General features: G+C 36.6%; 4 protein-coding genes across 4 annotated transcripts in view; 2 read left to right on the top strand and 2 right to left on the bottom strand.

The window, feature by feature from the left end:
• LOC128224253 (laminin subunit gamma-1-like) overlaps positions 1–4,481 on the top strand; it is a 31,931-nt gene extending 27,450 nt beyond the window's left edge. The window contains exons 28-29 of the mRNA XM_052934054.1: positions 35–162; positions 767–4,481. Of these exons, the coding sequence (XP_052790014.1) occupies positions 35–162; positions 767–904 (266 nt within the window). The 3' untranslated portion in view covers positions 905–4,481. The remainder of the gene's footprint in view (positions 1–34; positions 163–766) is intronic.
• A 3,166-nt stretch (positions 4,482–7,647) lies between these two features.
• LOC128222847 (uncharacterized) lies at positions 7,648–10,523 on the bottom strand. Its single transcript, XM_052931994.1, has 2 exons — positions 10,320–10,523; positions 7,648–8,199 (listed from the first exon to the last, which is right to left on the bottom strand). The coding sequence occupies exons 1-2, from the start codon at positions 10,405–10,407 to the stop codon at positions 7,865–7,867; spliced, it is 423 nt and encodes a 140-aa protein (XP_052787954.1). The 5' UTR covers positions 10,408–10,523; the 3' UTR covers positions 7,648–7,864.
• A 1,004-nt stretch (positions 10,524–11,527) lies between these two features.
• On the bottom strand, positions 11,528–19,484 carry LOC128224349 (uncharacterized). Its single transcript, XM_052934165.1, has 2 exons — positions 19,374–19,484; positions 11,528–11,997 (listed from the first exon to the last, which is right to left on the bottom strand). Exons 1-2 carry the CDS (start codon positions 19,459–19,461, stop codon positions 11,678–11,680), a joined length of 408 nt encoding a protein of 135 aa, XP_052790125.1. The 5' UTR covers positions 19,462–19,484; the 3' UTR covers positions 11,528–11,677.
• Positions 14,528–15,735, top strand: LOC128224348 (heat shock protein 27-like). Its single transcript, XM_052934164.1, has 2 exons — positions 14,528–14,716; positions 15,056–15,735. Exons 1-2 carry the CDS (start codon positions 14,604–14,606, stop codon positions 15,462–15,464), a joined length of 522 nt encoding a protein of 173 aa, XP_052790124.1. The 5' UTR covers positions 14,528–14,603; the 3' UTR covers positions 15,465–15,735.
• Positions 19,485–20,148: the final 664 nt, after the last annotated feature.

A 20,148-nucleotide genomic window follows, 5' to 3' on the forward strand; every position in this document is an offset into this window, starting at 1 on the left:
GCTGTCACATTCAGTTCCTGATTTGATATTTCAGCCACTTTGCGTGACCTAGACACAGCTGACCTTGACCGCCTGGAGCTGGAATTGGCTGCTGCCGAGACTACTTTGAAAAACCAGAACCTCGAGTCACAGTTTGCCAAACTCACTACTGCAAACAATCAGGTACCACAGCAGTTAAACCTTTTGTTAAAGACCGTGTTTTTCTCTGGTTTTGGAGGAAGGGTTCTATGCTTTGAAATTTATTATCAGTGGATAGGGGCAGGAGTTTGGTTTGTAGGAATGGGTTTTAGTAAGGTTTAGGTAGGGTGGGGAATTTGGTTGAGAAGAGGGGTTGGTAGTTTGGTTTGAATAGTGCATCACATTTTGCAAGGAATACAATTTGTGAAAAGCAGCATATTTTAAATGATTTTCAGGGACAGTATTCAATGTAATTCATATCCTTAGGTATGCCTGAATGATTTCATTCAGTCTTTTGGCCAGTTATTTTTACAGTCCAATTAAAACACTGAAATTCGTCTCTTAGACTGAAGTATCGGTAAGATCAAAGTTGGATATTGAATACAGCCCTTGAAGGCCTTTTTTTTGGCCGTATTGAGTGAAAAAAACCTGATAGGATTTATTTGATAGAACGCTGTATATTAATAAATGAATTTTCCATTTGTTTTCTGGATTGCAAAAAGACGTGAAAATAAGACTGGATGAAAATATATAAACAGTATCTACATGTACAGTCTAAATATTTAATTTTCTTACTTTACAACTACAGGTCAAACTCTGGGTTCAGGATTATAACGCAGACTTGAGCGATCTTGAGAAAGATGTTCAGAATGTGAAAGATATCATGGACTCGCTGCCGGATGGTTGTTTCAAGAACATCGATATCGAGACTCCGACCGCGCAGTAATCGATGTCAAAGAGAGGCAAATCAATATATTGGCCGATTGCTCGGTCCATTAGGCCAGCTGACAGGTGTGACAATGAGCTCATTTGATTATTCACATCTGTGTGTGATGCTTGGCGCAATCTTTATTATATTTTTTTTATTCTATGCATTGTGGTGAATAGATAATTTTGTTTTTATACATCTCTTGAATCATCAAGTGTCCAAAAACGCCCGTCATGATCTTCCTGTTTTTGACAGTACACAATTAACACTTTTAAACCAGGATATTTTGTTGTCTCAAAGTGTATAAATTGTGGGAAGTATGAAATTTGGGGAAGATTTGTCACAGATTGAAATGTCAGCTGGTCAAAGTGTTGTGTAAATCATTGTTCATTATGTATATAGCACATTTTATTTGTTTAATCATTGTAAACATGGAGGCCCCTGTTAAAATCATTAAGCAGACATGACAATACTGAAAAATCGATTTTGATTTTAGATAGATGTTCAAATTATTGAAATAATAATAACACTCCATATGGAGTATTTGAGAAACTAGTAAGTAAAGATTATATTTCCTAAGCTTCTCCGCCGAGTGTTGTTCAGCTTTCAAAAATCTGCCTCTACAAGAACAAGTTTTTTCAAAGGGAGACAACTTTGTACAGAAGGTTGTGTATTGTAGAAGTTCTTTCCCTTTGCCCCATGTGAAACATATGGTTAACTGATTGCATCAAACTGCTCCAATGGTTGAAGGCAGGTGGCCGAGCCATGTTGATTGTTTTATACCAAAGTGTCGCTAATTCTGAGAGATGTATTTGTGTCTGATTGTACATAGAGTGTGTGCTCATTCTGGAAATCATGTTTGTTTTTTACCTGTCATTAGATTTTCACTTTATGTTCCCTTTGACTTACATATAAGTTACCAAAGTGCAAATATATACAAATAGTTATCTACAGTATAAGGCTTTAACCAAAATTTGGCAGTTTTTTTAATTGTGGCTGTGCTTAGAATCATTTATTTTCTGTGGCATTTCTATGTCAGTGACATTTTGACATTTCCACATCTGTGACATTTCTATGTCTGTGACAGTGTCTGTGACATTTCTATGTCTGTGACAGTGTCTGTGACATTTCTATGTCAGTGACAGTGTCTGTGACATTTCTATGTCTGCAACATTTTGACATATCTTTGTCTGTGGCATTTCTATGTCTGTGACAGTGACTGTTACCTCTATGTCCGTGGCATTTCTATGTCTGTGACATTTCTTTGTGACAGTGTCTGTGACATTTCGATGTCTGTTACATTTGTGTGTGTGTCATATTTACAAGATATTTAGTGAAAACAATGGTTGTGTTATTTGAGGCCATTTTATTTGGTTGCTCCTGACTCAATGTTGGTTGTTAAATTTTAGTATATGGTTGTGTGTTTTTACATGCTTTCTACATACATTTACATTGAACAAATTTAATCTGCTGTGCATATGGACAATATCAAGTTTTGCAGTGAAAGTTTATACAGCTAGCTGGTTTCATTTATTGTTAGCAAAGCAAACTGTCCACTTCTTCTAGGGAACAGTAATTATCATTTTGAGCAGGTTTTTATATAATAAGAGATAATTTTAAATTACATGCAATCAGCACAAAATGATTTCCACTATTTAATAGATAAATAGTTCTTGCTTGCCAAATCTTTAGACAGAAAAATAAAATAATGGAGTGCCATAGTTGTATTTGAAATCCTTGTTTCTAAGTTCTGTAAAAAGATGTGTGTAGTGGTTAAGGTGTTGTCTGAGAGATTATAGGTTCACCCCCATGGGTACTTACTCACACCCTGTCAACTAGTACTGGTGCCTACCCAGGAAACACACTCAAGCGTGACTTATATAAGCTTATAGCTGTCTGTCCAAACAAGCATTGATAATTACTTATTGATAAGTTAAATACTTTAAATATTAAGATTTTTTGATATGACATTTTGGTGAATACATGTTCTATGCTGTTCTATATCACACAGAAAGAGAAAATATAAAATTGCATAATTGATTGTATTCTTGATATATTACATACGCATGTTATGAATAAATATCAAATAGACAAGGCCAGTAGAAGAAGTGTATCTCATATCTCATATATATATTCTCATGTCTATATCTAACTTGCTATCTGTCAGGTATGTATGTCAGTAATATAAAATATTATTATGTTTTTGATAATACATAATGTATTTATGAATACACCAAATCATGTGTAAATGTTTACCCCAGTGTTTTGATATGCCATTTAGATATAAATACAAAATACTATTAGTTTACAATATTTTTTATCCTTTCTCTTCTTAAATATGATATCAAGTAAATGAAGTGAAGTTATTTTTCATGAATCTCATCAGAATGCTTCAGTAAGATTGTTTATAATGATTTACCAAGTAAAAAAACAAAAAAAAACAATTATGACAATTTACTTTTGAGACTTAACTATCAATACATTGTTTGTGCCAAATTTCATGTTCTGTGTTTAGTTTGTAATGTCACAAATTGTTCAATTTTGTACAAAGATTTTTTTGTGTCTTTTTTCTCTTAATTCATGATTGAAATATTTTTACATGTCAATTGAAGTGACCGGATTTAAAAAAAAAGTTCAATCATGACCATCAATTATCTGTAACATAAATAATTCATTACTGACAGTTGTCAGATCTATTTAGAGTTGCAGCATACATTTCACAGAAAAGTAGAATTTGACACTATATCTATGTTTGAATTCATAGATTTATTTTGTCCTTGAAAAAAGCATCCTTGACCTGAATTCTCCTTAAAAGATAATAAAGTGCACAACTGCTGAAGCGAATATCAAACATATGAATTGCAAAAACGTTTTTCATTATATTTTAAGTGTTTTTATTCACTACTGATCTACCATACTAGTATTTAAACATTGTAAAAATCTGACCAGTTTGTATGATATATTTTTTCTTGCAAATGTTGAATGTTGAATTTCTCATCCTTCTGTGAATCTGACTACTAGCATAATTCAACAGATTTTATTGATGACTGACTTAAACATAATTGTTCCTATGCATAATAGTAAAATGCTTTACTTTTCACAGTGAAATCCATCTACAAATCAAATCTTGCTCATGAAAGGATGTGGTCATAATTTCTTTATTGGCTGGCTATACCTTGGCCTGGTGTTACACCGAGTTACAATTTTATATCTGCAATATGAATGACAATTAATGTGACAAAGGTGATGACAATATTCATCAGTTCAAGGACAATTTAAAAAAAAAATCAGATAGTGTCAGCTTTAACTTTGACATGTTGTTTTATTAATTGTAATTGTATTTCAATAGTTCAATATAGAATTTAATTATCAAACGTTTTGTATTAATTATATTGCAATAGTTAATTATGTAACGTGGTGCTACCTTTAATAAATGTGCCTTGAATCTTTAATTGTTTGATATACCCTACATGTATTCTGTAATCAAAGCCTTTTTACTATTGAACAAAGTAGTTATCTCTCTCTCTGAATGGACATGCTTGCTTCTGAAGTTTTATCCTATTTTGTACGTCTATTAAAGTTTGTATGAAATACATCATGTTCTTGTTGTGTTGTAGAGGGTAGATTACAACTTCTGTGTGTCACACGTTTTGTATGATGCTCTCCTGAAAGTATTGTCTTAGCCTTGTAGTCAATGTTGTACAAACCTAAACCTTTTTCATTATCAAGATATTCTCTTGAAAGCAGATATTTGGTACACACATGGTGCAAGTGTGACAATATGGATATATGTGGCAAGTCCCATAACTCTGGGGTACACGGGGTACACACATGGTACAAGTGTGATGATATGTTTATATGTGGCAAGTCCCATAACTCTGGGGTACACACATGGTACAAGTGTGATGATAGGTTTATATGTGGCAAGTCCCATAACTCTGGGGTACACACATGGTACAAGTGTGATGATAGGTTTATATGTGGCAAGTCCCATAACTCTGGGCTACACACATGGTACAAGTGTGATGATATGTTTATATGTGGCAAGTCCCATAACTCTGGGGTACACACATGGTACAAATGTGATATGTTTATATGAAGCAAGTCCTATAACTCTGGGGTACACACATGGTACAAGTGTGATGATATGTTTATATGTGGCAAGTCCCATAACTCTGGGGTACACACATGGTACAAGTGTGATGATAGGTTTATATGTGGCAAGTCCATAACTCTGGGCTACACACATGGTACAAGTGTGATGATATGTTTATATGTGGCAAGTCCATAACTCTGGGCTACACACATGGTACAAGTGTGATGATATGTTTATATGTGGCAAGTCCATAACTCTGGGCTACACACATGGTACAAGTGTGATGATATGTTTATATGTGGCAAGTCCTATAACTCTGGGGTACACACATGGTACAAGTGTGATGATAGGTTTATAAGTGGCAAGTCCTATAACTCTGAGGTACACACATGGTACAAGTGTGATGATATGTTTATATGTGGCAAGTCCATAACTCTGGGCTACACACCTGGTACAAGTGTGATGATATGTTTATATGTGGCAAGTCCTATAACTCTGGGGTACACACATGGTACAAGTGTGATGATATGTTTATATGTGGCAAGTCCCATAACTCTGGGCTACACACATGGTACACATGTGATGATATGTTTATATGTGGCAAGTCCCATAACTCTGGGCTACACACATGGTACAAGTGTGATGATATGTTTATATGTGGCAAGTCCCATAACTCTGGGGTACTCGCATGTTACAAGTGTGACAATATGTAAATTTGTGGCAAGTCCCATAACTCTAGGGTACACACATGGTACAAGTGTGATGATATGTTTATATGTGGCAAGTCCCATAACTCTGGGGTACACACATGGTACAAGTGTGATGATATGTTTATATGTGGCAAGTCCATAACTTTGGGCTACACACATGGTACAAGTGTGATGATATGTTTATATTTGGCAAGTCCCGTAACTCTGGGCTACACACATGGTACACGTGTGACAATATATAAATATGTGGCAAGTCCTATAACTCTGGGCTACACACATGGTACAAGTGTGATGATATGTTTATATGTGGCAAGTCCCATAACTCTGGTGTACACACATGGTACAAGTGTGACAGTATGAATATATGTAGCAAGTCCCATAACTCTGAAGTACTCACATGTTACAAGTGTGACAATATGTAAATTTGTGGCAAGTCCCATAACTCTGGGGTACACACATGGTACAAGTGTGATGATATGTTTATATGTGGCAAGTCCCATAACTCTGGGCTACACACATGGTACAAGTGTGATGATATGTTTATATGAGGCAAGTCCCATAACTCTGGGGTACTCACATGTTACAAGTGTGACAATATGTAAATGCGGCAAGTCCAATAACTCTGGGGTACACACATGTTACAAGTGTGAAAATATGTTTATATGTGGCAAGTCCCGTAAATCTGGGGAACACACATGTTACAAATGTGACAATATGAATATATGTGGCAAGTCCCGTAAATCTGGGGTACACACATGTTTCAAGTGTGACAATATCAATATATGTCGCAAGTCCCGTACATCTGGGGTACACACATGTTACAAGTGTGACAATATATAAATATGTGGCAAGTCCCATAACTCTGGTGTACACACATGGTACAAGTGTGACAATATGAAAAAATGTAGCAAGTCCCATAACTCTGGAGTACTCACATGTTACAAGTGTGACAATATGTAAATTTGTGGCAAGTCCCATAACTCTAGGGTACACACATGGTACAAGTGTGATGATAGGTTTATGTGTGGCAAGTCCCATAACTCTGGGCTACACACATGGTACAAGTGTGACAATATGAATATATGTAGCAAGTCCCATAACTCTGGAGTACTCACATGGTACAAGTGTGATGATATGTTTATATGTGGCAAGTCCCATAACTCTGGGGTACACACATGGTACAAGTGTGATGATATGTTTATATGTGGCAAGTCCCATAACTCTGAGGTACACACATGGTACAAGTGTGATGATATATTTATATGAAGCAAGTCACATAACTCTGGGGTACACACATGGTGCAAGTGTGATGATAGGTTTATATGTAGCAAGTCCCATAATTCTGGGGTACACACATGGTACAAGTGTGACAATATGTATATATGTGGCAAGTCCCATAACTCTGGGGTACACACATGGTACAAGTGTGACAATATGAATATATGTGACAAGTCCCATAACTCTGGGGTACACACATGGTACAAGTGTGATGATATGTTTATATGTGGCAAGTCCCATGACTCTGGGGTACACACATGGTACAAATGTGATATGTTTATATGTGGCAAGTCCCATAACTCTGGGGTACACACATGGTAGAAGTATGATGATATGTTTATATGTGGCAAGTCCCATGACTCTGGGGTACACACATGGTACAAATGTGATATGTTTATATGTGGCAAGTCCCATAACTCTGGGGTACCCACATGGTACAAGTGTGATGATAGGTTTATATGTGGCAAGTCCCATAACTCTGGGGTACACACATGGTACAAGTGTGATGATATGTTTATATGTGGCAAGTCCCATAACTCTGGGGTACCCACATGGTACAAGTGTGATGATATATTTATATGTGGCAAGTCCCATAACTCTGGGGTACACACATGGTACAAGTGTGATGATATGTTTATATGTGGCAAGTCCCGTAAATCTGGGGAACACACATGGTACAAGTGTGATTATATGTTTATATGTGGCAAGTCCCATAACTCTTCTTTTTAGTTGAAGTTTTAGATTAAAATCTACACAGTATAAGTAATGGAAATACACGTTTGCCATTTCTCGATTTATGGGTTTGCTAAAGATAAGAGACAAATAAAAAATCAATGATTGACTGACTAAATGTCTTTCAAATATATCCTGTTTCTCTTAAAGTCCGCCTGCCTGCTAAAGTGCGTCTTTTTCGTGTGTGTTCCACTCTCTCTTATATTTGTCCTGCGGCCTATGTTGTAACCTCATCTGTCCCCGTGCTCTTTCCCTTATTTTTTTGGCCTGTTCTTCACTCTGCCTCTTCTGCTCCGTTGGCCTGTCCAACTCAGCATTTGCCTCCGCCGTTGCTGCCGCAACCTCATCCACCGACTTCTGGCCTGCAACTCCCGGTTGCGTTCCGTCGTCAGCTGTCACACGTTGATCCATTCTCCTTTTTATGTTTGCGTTTTTGAGATTTTTTTTCCTTTCTTTCATAATCGCCTTCTTTGTATCTTTGTACTGTTGTCGTATTGCTGAAAGATACATGGGCACAATGATACCAAACACAGGTAAACACTTTATAGTTTATATATTAAAACCACCACCAACACGGTACGTAGCACATGTCACCAGTTGTTCATTTGCCCTGCGATATGCTCCACCTCAAGGGTAGATCAAGTTTATGATGTATCCGTATGTACGTAACAGGCATATCTAAATAACAGTTGCATTGGTTCGTTTACTACTCAAAGGTCAAGGTAACTCTTGGTGGTCAAAACCAAAGAAGATTGACCGCTTAAAGACCAAGGTAACACTTGCCATGGTGGTCAAAACCAAAGAAGATTTACAGCTTAAAGGTCAAGGTAACTCTTGGTGGTCAAAACCAAAGAAGATTTACAGCTTAAAGGTCAAGGTAACTCTTGGTGGTCAAAACCAAAGAAGATTTACAGCTTAAAGGTCAAGGTAACTCTTGGTGGTCAAAACCAAAGAAGATTTACAGCTTAAAGGTCAAGGTAACTCTTGGTGGTCAAAACCAAAGAAGATTTACAGCTTAAAGGTCAAGGTAACACTTGGTGGTCAAAACCAAAGAAGATTTACAGCTTAAAGGTCAAGGTAAACTCTTGGTGGTCAAAACCAAAGCAGATTTACAGCTTAAAGACCAAGGTAACACTTGCCATGGTGGTCAAAACCAAAGAAGATTTACAGCTTAAAGGTCAAGGTAACTCTTGGTGGTCAAAACCAAAGAAGATTTACTGCTTAAAGGTCAAGGTAACACTTGGTGGTCAAAACCAAAGAAGATTTACAGCTTAAAGGTTTAGGTAACTCTTGGTGGTCAAAACCAAAGAAGATTTACAGCTTAAAGGTCAAGGTAACTCTTGGTGGTCAAAACCAAAGAAGATTTACAGCTTAAAGGTCAAGGTAAACTCTTGGTGGTCAAAACCAAAGAAGATTTACAGCTTAAAGGTCAAGGTAACACTTGGTGGTCAAAACCAAAGAAGATTTACAGCTTAAAGGTCAAGGTAACTCTTGGTGGTCAAAACCAAAGAAGATTTACAGCTTAAAGGTCAAGGTAACACTTGGTGGTCAAAACCAAAGAAGATTTACAGCTTAAAGGTTTAGGTAAACTCTTGGTGGTCAAAACCAAAGCAGATTTACAGCTTAAAGACCAAGGTAACACTTGCCATGGTGGTCAAAACCAAAGAAGATTTACAGCTTAAAGGTCAAGGTAACTCTTGGTGGTCAAAACCAAAGAAGATTTACAGCTTAAAGGTCAGGGTAACTCTTGGTGGTTAAAACCAAAGAAGATTTACAGCTTAAAGGTCAAGGTAACACTTCGTGGTCAAAACCAAAGAAGATTTACAGCTTAAAGGTCAAGGTAAACTCTTGGTGGTCAAAACCAAAGCAGATTTACAGCTTAAAGACTAAGGTAACACTTGCCATGGTGGTCAAAACCAAAGAAGATTTACAGTTTAAAGGTCAAGGTAACTCTTGGTGGTCAAAACCAAAGAAGATTTACAGCTTAAAGGTCAAGGTAACTCTTGGTGGTCAAAAACAAAGAAGATTTACAGCTTAAAGGTCAAGATAACACTTGGTGGTCAAAACCAAAGCAGTTTCACAGCTTAAAGGTCAAAGAAACACTTGGTGGTCCAAACCAAAGCAGTTTCACAGCTTAAAGGTCAAAGAAACACTTGGTGGTCCAAACCAAAGCAGATTCAAAGCTTTAAGATCAAGCTCCACTTGGTGATCAAAACCAAAGAAGATTCACAGCTTAACGGTCAACGTTACACTTGGTGTTCAGAATATGAAGTTACACATTGTGAACGTATATTTATTTCCAAAACAAGCCTCATTTTCAGCGTTGTAGTTCAAGTGTCTAAGTCTCTAAGTGCTGACTACATACTTCGTGTACACTTAAAACCAGTCTCTTATATATCTTTACTTTTAATGCAATTTTATAATGAGCATGATGGTTCATTAATAATTAATTGTCAGCAACACAGATTATCTAGTTCCTAAAAATCAGTTAAACATTAAGAAATGTTTTGTAATGTTTTCAAACTGTAAAAATTGCTACCTCACAACGAAAATGTCACCCAAACACTTGTTTTCTTACAAAAGGCAAATGTTATTATAGAAAATCTGTATACTATACCTGGCGCATTGAGTGATACCCCACCGACATCGGAGATAAAGAACACTGTCGTCAACATAACAACTGAGAATATAAGTAACGTATCCATCACAAAGTCAGGAAAAAATATATTAGAACAGTCGGTTGAATTATAGTTTAGGTTTCATCAATATCATCTTTAACACGCATAAAATGACAAGTATAACTAATTTGAATTGCGCAAAATCGAACATTGATAGCCATATGTTCCCTGTATTGATTTGTTATCGCTTATATAATTTGAAAGAATATATCTCAAGCATCATTCAAGGATTCATGTGGTTTTTACAAATTTCGTATCATAATGATTACAACTTTTCATTGATTTTTGGTATTATGACTACACCGAAACGTTAGTTTTATAATTTCGGCAATGCTTCGGAAGATTTATTATCTGTGGCATTTCTCTGTCTGTAGCATTTCTATGTCTGTGATATTAAAAAAAACGAATGTATAACGGCTGAACGATTGCTTGTTTACAATGCGAAAATAGAAAATTGCGTGACTTGAAACTGTGTTTTAATCAAAGTGTACCATCTTGTACCAATTTAAGCTATTATATTTTGAGTTTTTGCATCTTTTTCTTTTCGACGGCTTGTGCACTTAACATGGGCACTTTACGGCCATTTTATAGGTTTACTGAACACCTTTAATGTTTGGCGTGGAAGTTTTTGCAGTTTTTGTTCGATGCAGAATCAGAATAAGCGTGCGTTTATAAAAATGTAACTATGACATGATCGAGCTGTAAGACATGTTAATATTTATAACAAAAGGCAATGTATTACCCGGCCCATATGAGCGTCTCGCATATTTGTTATGCAAAATCACCTACAAGATACATTTGTATATTTTTCTAGCAATGCATATATGTGCTCATAAAACGGCAAATATAACGCAAACAATATCAGTCTGATACTATTTTACCACGAAAATGTTCATGATTCGTGCACAACTACTGTAGTGAATAAAAAGCATGCATCGCAAAAATGATTTGACATAATATATACAGTGATTCATTTACTACTGATATTCTAGCAAATTTCTAAAATTTAATTTCTTATTCTTTTGTGAATTTGATTATTAGCGCTGATTCAACAGATTTTATTTTGAATGCTATACAGATCATTGTCTTTTTACAGCAAAGTGGAAAAATAGAAACATTCTAGCAATAACTAGCTATTCCTCGACCGTGTTACGTCCAGTTACAATTTTATATCTGCAATATGTATAACGACTTACTGAATTGTAAATTAATTTTCGTTTAAATTAATGTTGTTGTTTTTCTATTCCTAGAACTGAAACACGCACACGAATTGATTTACTTAAAGTCTGCCTGCCTGCTAAAGTGCGTCTTTTTCGCGTGTGTTCCACTCTCTCTTATATTTATCCTGTGGCCTATGTTGTTTCAATATTTGCACCGGGGCTCTCTGTTTCTTCTGCTGCCTGGCCTGGTCTTCCTTATGCCTCTTCAGCTCCGCTGCTTTGTCCACCGCAGCTGCCGCCTCCCCTCCCGCTAACTTCTGGCCAGTAACTTGAGTTTTGTTTCCATCGCCTGCTACCTCACGTTCTTCCGATCTCCTTTTTAATTTGGCATTTTCCATAATTTTGTGCTTTTCTTTTATTATCGTCCTCCTCGTTTCTTTGTACTGTTTCCGTATAACTGAAAGATACATAGTTCAAAATAATACCAAACACTGGCAAACACAATACAAGTATATCTACATAAAATAACGTTAAACTAATCACATGCCTCCAGTTGTTCACTTGACCTGCGTCATGACTGTCCTCGAGCGTAGATACAAGTTTGTGTCCGTCTGTACGTTACAAGCATGTCTTAGTCAGATCGGTTTTGCTTCGTCTACGAAAGTGTGGCACACAGTCAGAGGATGCTGACTAGAACATATTGAGAGAACTAGAAATGATTACATCATATGGAGTAAAAAAATGTTTCACTCTGTTTGAGATTAGATTAATAATAAAAGATTCGTAAAGAATGGGAAGATGGGCACTGCTTTAAGTATGGGTGCATTCAGTGGCGTAGCTATATAAAGGCCTTGTAGGCCTGGGCCTACACTTTTTTGAAAAATGACAAAATTTTAATAAACCAAAACTGCAATAAAAACTAATAGCTTCTCAAACACTTTGAACAACTCAAAAGTTTGTTTTATTACATGTATTACCAAAACAAGTTTGGTGTTTATTGCTTGATTTTATTGTAATAATTGCATATATAATTAAGTATGTGTAATGTGCATATAGAATGGATGTAATTGTGCCTTTTTTCTCCTGGAATGTTCCGAAATTGTACCATTTTGCTTATATTTTTTAAAGAAATCTTGAAGGAGGGTCTTATCCACAAACTAACCTAAAACCATTGGGCCTACAAGTTTTCTAGGCCTAGCTACGCCCCTGGGCCATTATTGAAAAGATCGATAATACATTAGGAGCCCGGTGTTCCCAATATATATAAATTTGTAATCATTGTTGTTGATGGCATCTCATAATCATAGATTACCATGGGAAGGTGTGTCTCACACTAAAATCAGGTTCATTGCCAAGGCGGCAAAGCTAAACTTACTGGTCAATACCAATATAGATTCACAACGTACAAATTAAGTTTACACTTATAGGTTACATTAGCAGCCTATAGGTTAAGGTCACACACATGCCAAGAAATCCTTACCAATTTTCGGTTAAGAATGACACGTCAGGACTAGTAAGTAGTTTGTGCTGTAATTGTAAGGTTTTAGCCATGACCAATCTTTCTATGGTGCATGATTTTTAGGTTTAACGCTCTATCGATCTCAATTTGTTTAGTTCAATACAAATTGTCGAACATATAACTATTATTTCAGTAGTAGTTTATATTGGCTATAGATATGTATGTCTAAGCTAAATGGCTAACGGTATTATTTGTTTGATATTGTTAACAAATTTCCTTGACAACGTTCTCAATTCTCTAAACCACTAACTTATGTACTTTCAAGTTTGCATACATGAAGTGCAAATCATAATCAACTATATTTTATAACTCCGCAATATCTAAATATAGTAATGTATCCCATCCAGCTTAGATATTGTTGCCATGATTGACTTAACAACTTGATTACAGTAATGCTGTAGTAGACGCTTTCAGAATGGATAAATTTGCCCCCCCCCGCCCCACAGAATCACGACCCCCGGCCATTATCCTTTAGAAAAAGTGATACATGGGTCCCGTCATTCACAACTACATGTAGTTGATTATAGTAGATTATAGTAGTAGTAGTAGTAGTAGTAGTAGTAGTAGTAGTAGTAGTAGTAGTAGTAGTAGTAGCAGCAGCAGCAGCAGCAGCAGCAGCAGCAGCAGCAGCAACAGCAGCAGCAGCAGCAGCAGCAGCAGCAGCAGCAGCAGCAGTAGTATGAGTAGTAGTAGTAATAGTAGTAGTAGTAGTAGTAGTAGTAGTAGTAGTAGTAGTAGTAGCAGCAGCAGCAGCAGCAGCAGCAGCAGCAGCAGCAGCAGCGGTAGCAGTAGCAGAAGCAGTAATAGTAGTATGAGTAGTAGCACCAGAAGTCGTAATCATTGTAGCAGTAGCAGTCGTAGTCGCAATAGCAGTAGTAGTAGTAGTGGTGGTAGTAGTAGTCATAAGCAGCAGCAGAAGAAGCAACAGCAGCGGTCGTGTTTATGTGAGATTCAAAATACTTCCTTACAGCGGCAGCAGCAGCAGAAACAGCAGTAGCTGTGGTCGTAATTATATGTGTGTCAAAATACCGGTCACGGTATGAAGACAATGCAAGAGTGAATAACCACTTTATTGTTTATGCTTTTTAACGATTCGCAGGCTGTTGCAGCACCTGGAAATTAAGAATTTTGAAAATCATTCCTAAAGATAAATATCAAGATAATTGTTAACACAGCGTCACTGTGAAAATTGAACAAAATAAATCATTCAATCCTATACAGTTATTTTTCTACTTCCATTTCTTATTCTGTCGGTAACCAATCTAAAGAAATATCGCGAGAGTTCCCGAATATTCTCCTTCATTACGGAGTATACCGAATCATACTTTCGGTAATGCCCGTATAGTACGGAAATGGCCTAAAGAGAAAACCGGCATGTTCGAGAAAAATCCGGAGCTCCGGAGACTAGTCACATGATTGATTTCCAGAATATTCGCATATGCTATATAAACAACGATATTTCACTTCGATTATCATTCAACAAGCGACAGACAGCGAGTTAAACAGAAAACGTGTAATTATCTTCACAACTTCAAACGGCAATAATGTCTTGGTCAATTGTGCCATTGTTAACGCGGGACCTCGACTACTTTGATCGTCAGAGGGACCTGTATTCCAAGTGGATGCATTTGTTTGATGATGATTGGAGGGCCATGCGGTAAGGTGTTGATATTAATGGAGCCGGCTTTATATTTTTATTTTGTTAATTCACCATATTTGCTTTACATTATTTTATTATTGTGAAACTTGTATCTGTTTCATGAAAATTAAAGTTGTGCATGCTAACGAAAGGTTAAAATATGTCCAGCTGGTCTAATAAATATGTTTTATGTTTCGAACTGCATACAGTATGGTTTGTATCGACTTATATACGCGTTTTATTTAAAAGAATTACTTGTCTGGCCTGTGTCTAAGGCGAATGTAATAATAGAATAAACAGGTTACGATATGTAGATTTTGTTCAGTGTTTCTCAACATTGCCCTTCTTTCATTTCAGATTCGACGATTCCGTGAGCCGATTTGACCGCGAATTGGACCGCTTCCGCCGTGAGATGCATGACCTAGACGCTGAAGTTCCGGAGCTCCAGGTCGCACAACCGTTCGTTACGGACCCCGAAGGCAACCGGAAGTTGTCGCTCCGTTTCAACTGCGACAAGTTCAAACCGGAAGAAATTACAGTGAAGACCACCGGAAACGTCTTGAATGTGCACGCGAAGCACGAGGAGGACCGCCCGGGCAAGAAAGTTCACATGGAGTTTACACGCAACTACACTCTACCGAAAAACGTTGATCCAAATAGCCTCAAATCCACCCTCTCCAAGGACGGGGTGCTGCAAATTGAGGCCCCGGCGCCACCTGCGGTTGAGGCCCCGAAAGAGAACCTCATTCCAATCGAGAGGTTGTAAAACACCCATTTTTCTGTGTCGGAAGAGTTCGGTGGACGATTAACATTCCTTTAACTGGGATCATGAACCATCACTTCACACGATGGTATGTGTGATAACGTATTTGATTTGTTGTCAATTTAGTAAAAAAACTACAAATTTCATTGTATCTATGTTAATTCAGCTTACTATTAGTTAATTTCGCTGATTCATTACTTTGTTTATCGTCATTCAGATGATAGAGTATGTCAGTATTAGTTTGCCTTGTTAATAAATGAACCTTTGAAAAATATATCATGATTTTGTTATCGATAAGATAACCTGGGGTGGATCGAGGATTTCAAGGATCTCGACCATGTCGTTTTGGCACCTCATGTGTTCTTTTCCCGGTAATCTGAAAACTATTACTTTTTTACTCCCTCGGCTACCGAAATTGCACATACACTAAAAGTATAAAAAAAAGATTCAGGCTGGTTTTAGTGGGAAGCGAACTGATTAGCTGGTCCCTTTGATAATAGCGGAGATCGACTTCACGGGGCGCCGTAACTTAGGACCTGCGTCCCCTCCTCCACTCCAGAAACTCGCTTAGTGATGACAGTGACCTATAGGTCAAGCTCACACTTGGTGTTCAGATTATATTCAGGGAAAAGAATTGTATACAACGAATGCTATTTTCAGCGTTGTTGTGAAAGTTTGCAAAAAATGTGTTTAAGTATAAACATGTATGTGAAAAACTATAACATGTATGTGAAAAACATTCGGTCCAGTGAACGGTAAAGTAATGAGTCGTTTTCCGTACCCACGATGAACCGCAATAGGGTGTGTAAGCTTATTTATACTCGCACTCGGGCCTTGCCCATTCGGCCCGTTAAGATTGTTAGTCATTTTAGGTTGTTGGAGCATAGTGCACAGTCAGAATGTAACCCGGTTTAGAGCTACCCTGGTTCTTCAACGTCCACCAGTGTATAGCACTGTCACAAGAGACCCCCATTTAACGTCGCTCCCGGAAGACGATTAGAATTTTTTTATTGATGCGACAGGGTATCGAACCTGCAACCCCTGGATTGGTAGTCAATTGTGTTACAACTAGACCACGGATGCGCCACAAACCGCAATGCTAAAACACTCTACCATTTATTTGACGTCTCAACCGTATACAGAATCTTTGAAGAACCTTTGGTGTTCACACTATGACTCCTCTCGCTGCGGTTACACCAAATGTTGACTACCCTTTGTGCTTACCTAAAACCTGGCTTCTATATCTGAAGTTTTATACTTTTTAAGGTGGTCAAGATAGTTTGAAATTTAGTATTTGTTGTAAGCATCTTTCACACAGTAAACTCGTTCGTCAAAATCAGTAAAAAAATTAAAGCTGCACTTTCACAGATACTAGTATACCGTTTTGGCAACTTTTCGTCTGTTTGTCTTGGAATGAGATCTTTTAATTAAGATCTGATTTTGCAGTGTTTTTTAACTGTTATATTTTACCTCATCACAAAATGTCACCAACAACTTCATTTAATCTTCGAAAAATGAGATTGTTATTAATTAAAACTAGAGCTATCACTGAAGGTGATAAATACCCCCCGAACACCGCCTCTCATTATGATTTATCATTGTATGAAGTTTTATGAAATTCCATCTAGTAGTTTTCAAGTAACTGTCCGGACAAAAGTTTGACAAAAGAAAACACAGAAAAAGGCAATAACTCTGTAATTTGCTAAAATAGTGTAATGATGTATGTACACTGAACTCCTTCTCATTGTGCTGTACCATTGTGTAAAGTTTTATTACATTCCATCCGGTAGTTTTTAAGTTATGCTCCGGACAACAAAAAAGTAACAAAGGGCAATAACTCTGTAATTGGCTGTTCCTGTACACTGCACTTCCTCTCATTATGATCTATCACTGTATGAAGTTTTATTAAATTCCATCCAATAGTTTTCAAGTTATGCTACGGACAAGAAAAAAGTAACAAAGGGCAGTCACTCTGTAATTAGCTGAAATAAAGTTATGGTTCTTGTGCAATGCACTTCCTCTCATTGTGCTTTACCATTGTATGAAGTTTAATAAACTCCTTCTGGTAGTTTGCAAGTTAACGTCTTGAAAAAAAGTTGGCAGCAAAAAAAATTAATAAAGGGCAATAACTCAGTAATGAGCTAAAATAAAGTTATGGTTCTTGAACACTGCACTTCCTCTCATTGTGCTGTACCATTGTATGAAGTTCCAATGAATTCCATCCAGTTCTTTTCAAGTTATACTCTGGACAAAAAAAAGTACTAAAGGGCAATAACTCAGTAATAAGCAAGAATAAAGTTATGGTTATTGTATACTGCACTTCCTCTCATTATGCTCTACCATTGTATGAAGTTTAATCCTATTCCATCCAGTAGTTTTTAAGTTATGCTCCGGACAAGGTCAATTGCAACGGACGGACCGACGGACCCACAGAGACAGCGCGCTCGACTATTCCGCCGCTTTTCAGTGTAAGGATTGAAAAGTTTTGGCGAAACATGCATGGATCACTGTTAGATTAGATTTCAATGCAATACATGATGTGCGGAGATATTAACATAAATGTGGTTACATGCACAATTTTAAACAGAATTTTTAAGTGTAATAATAAAGGGCCATTGTTTGCAAAACACAGTTATCTAACTTGATTATTCAATTAGGTTGGGTGTTTGAATACCATTGTATAAAGTCTCAATGCAATACATCAAGTAGTTGCTGAGATATTATCCTATGTGTGCTAACATGCAAGACCTTAACCAAAATTTCTAAGTCGCATAATAAAGGGGCAAAATTTATATAATATGAAAGATAGAGTTATCTTACTTGATTAAATAAGAAGGTTAAATGGTTGGGAGCCTGTGTGTAAAGTTTCATGCAATACATGATGTATTTGCTGAAGCATTGACTTAAAAGTGGTTACATGCAAAACCTTAACCAGAATTTCTATGTTGAATAAAAAAGGGGCCATTATTTAAATTTAATGCAAACTAGAGTTATCTTACTTGGTTATTTAAGTAGGTTGGATGGTTGAGTACCATTTTATAAAGTCTCAATGCAATTCATCCAGTAGTTGCTGAGATATTAACCTATGTGTGCTTACATGCAAAACCTTAACCAGAATTTCTGAGTCAAATAAAGGGCAATTATTTGCAGTAAATGCAAACTAGAGTTATCTAACATGGTAAATTAAGAAGGTTGGATGGTTGAGTACCATTTTATCAAGTCTCAATGCAATACCTCAAGCAGTTGCTGAGATATTAACCTATGTGTGCTTGCACGCAAAACCTTAACCAGAATTTCTAAGTCAAATAATAAAGGCCTATTATTTGCATTAAATGTAAACTAGAGTTATCTAACTTGGTTATTTAAGTAGGTTGGATGGTTGAGTACCATTGTATCAAGTCTCAATGCAATACCTCAAGTAGTTGATGAGATATTAACCTATGTGTGCTTGCACGCAAAACTTTAACCAGAATTTCTAAGTCAAATAATAAAGGCCTATTATTTGCATTAAATGCAAATTAGAGTTATCTAACTTGGTTAATTGAGTAGGTTGGATGGTTGAGTACCATTGTATCAAGTCTCAATGCAATACCTCAAGTAGTTGCTGAGATATTAACCTATGTGTGCTTGCACGCTAAACCTCAACCAGAATTTCTAAGTCAAATAATAAAAGCCTATTATTGGCATTAAATGCAATGTAGAGTTATCAAACTTGGTTAATTAAGTATGTTGGATGGTTGAGTACCATTGTATCAAGTCTCAATGCAATACCTCAAGTAGTTGCTGAGATATTAACCTATGTGTGCTTGCATGCAAAACCTTAACCAAGGGGTGACGTCTTCGCCGACGCTTGGGTGAGTAGTATAGCTCTCCTTTTTCTTCGAATAGTCGAGCTAAAAATGTAAACTATACCTGGTACATTGAGTGATACCCCACCGACATCGGAGATAAAGAACACTGTCGTCAACATAACAACTGATAATATAAGTAATGTATCCATCACAAAGTCAGGAAAATATTTTGTTAAAAATATACATCACTTAAACCCATGTAACGAGTATTTTAACTAGCTTAAATAAAGCAAATCGAACATAAATGAACATATTTTCCCTGTATTGATTAGTTATCACTTATTTTAAAGTATAATGCCTCAAGCATCATTTAAGGATTCATGTGAATTTTACAATTTTAGTATTATATGGGGTTTGTCAAATTGCAGTTGTTAAATCTGTTTATTGATTTGTGTTGGTATTATAAATGTGTGGCAGTGTTTATCAAACATTACCCCTCACAATTACCTCACATTACCCCTCACAATTACCTCACATCCCTTACATTACCCCTCACATTACACATTACCCCTCACGATTAAAATTTGTTTCACTTAAAGACAGCGCGCTCGTCTTTACGCCGCTTTGTTTGGGAAACCAATGCATTATTATTTTTATTTAACTATTCTATATGTGCCTGTCAAACACAATCAAGGGCCATAACTTGTACTAAGATTAATACAGAGATATGTAAGTATACCTAAGTATGTGATGTCCGTGAACAGAAGTTACTATGTGAATTATGAAGTCCATTGAATGAACATCTTGGACCAATAACAATAATCCTATTCCCAGGAATAAGAAAGTGAATTGAATGAAGGGTGAAGGAGTTATTAGTAAAAATCCTAACTTGCCCT

The sequence above is a fragment of the Mya arenaria genome, chromosome 17 (assembly GCF_026914265.1).
Source record: "Mya arenaria isolate MELC-2E11 chromosome 17, ASM2691426v1".
NCBI classification, from domain to species: Eukaryota; Metazoa; Mollusca; class Bivalvia; order Myida; family Myidae; genus Mya; species Mya arenaria.

Excerpts from the sequence above, each read along its gene's own strand:
- LOC128222847 (XM_052931994.1), bottom strand. The coding sequence starts at position 10,407 with ATGGATACGTTACTTATATTCTCAGTTGTTATGTTGACGACAGTGTTC. Across the intron at positions 8,200-10,319 it reads GGTATCACTCAATGCGCCAG|CAATACGACAACAGTACAAA; the intron begins GTATAGTATACA and ends TGTATCTTTCAG.
- LOC128224348 (XM_052934164.1), top strand. The coding sequence starts at position 14,604 with ATGTCTTGGTCAATTGTGCCATTGTTAACGCGGGACCTCGACTACTTT. Across the intron at positions 14,717-15,055 it reads GATGATTGGAGGGCCATGCG|ATTCGACGATTCCGTGAGCC; the intron begins GTAAGGTGTTGA and ends CTTTCATTTCAG.
- LOC128224349 (XM_052934165.1), bottom strand. The coding sequence starts at position 19,461 with ATGGATACATTACTTATATTATCAGTTGTTATGTTGACGACAGTGTTC. Across the intron at positions 11,998-19,373 it reads GGTATCACTCAATGTACCAG|TTATACGGAAACAGTACAAA; the intron begins GTATAGTTTACA and ends TGTATCTTTCAG.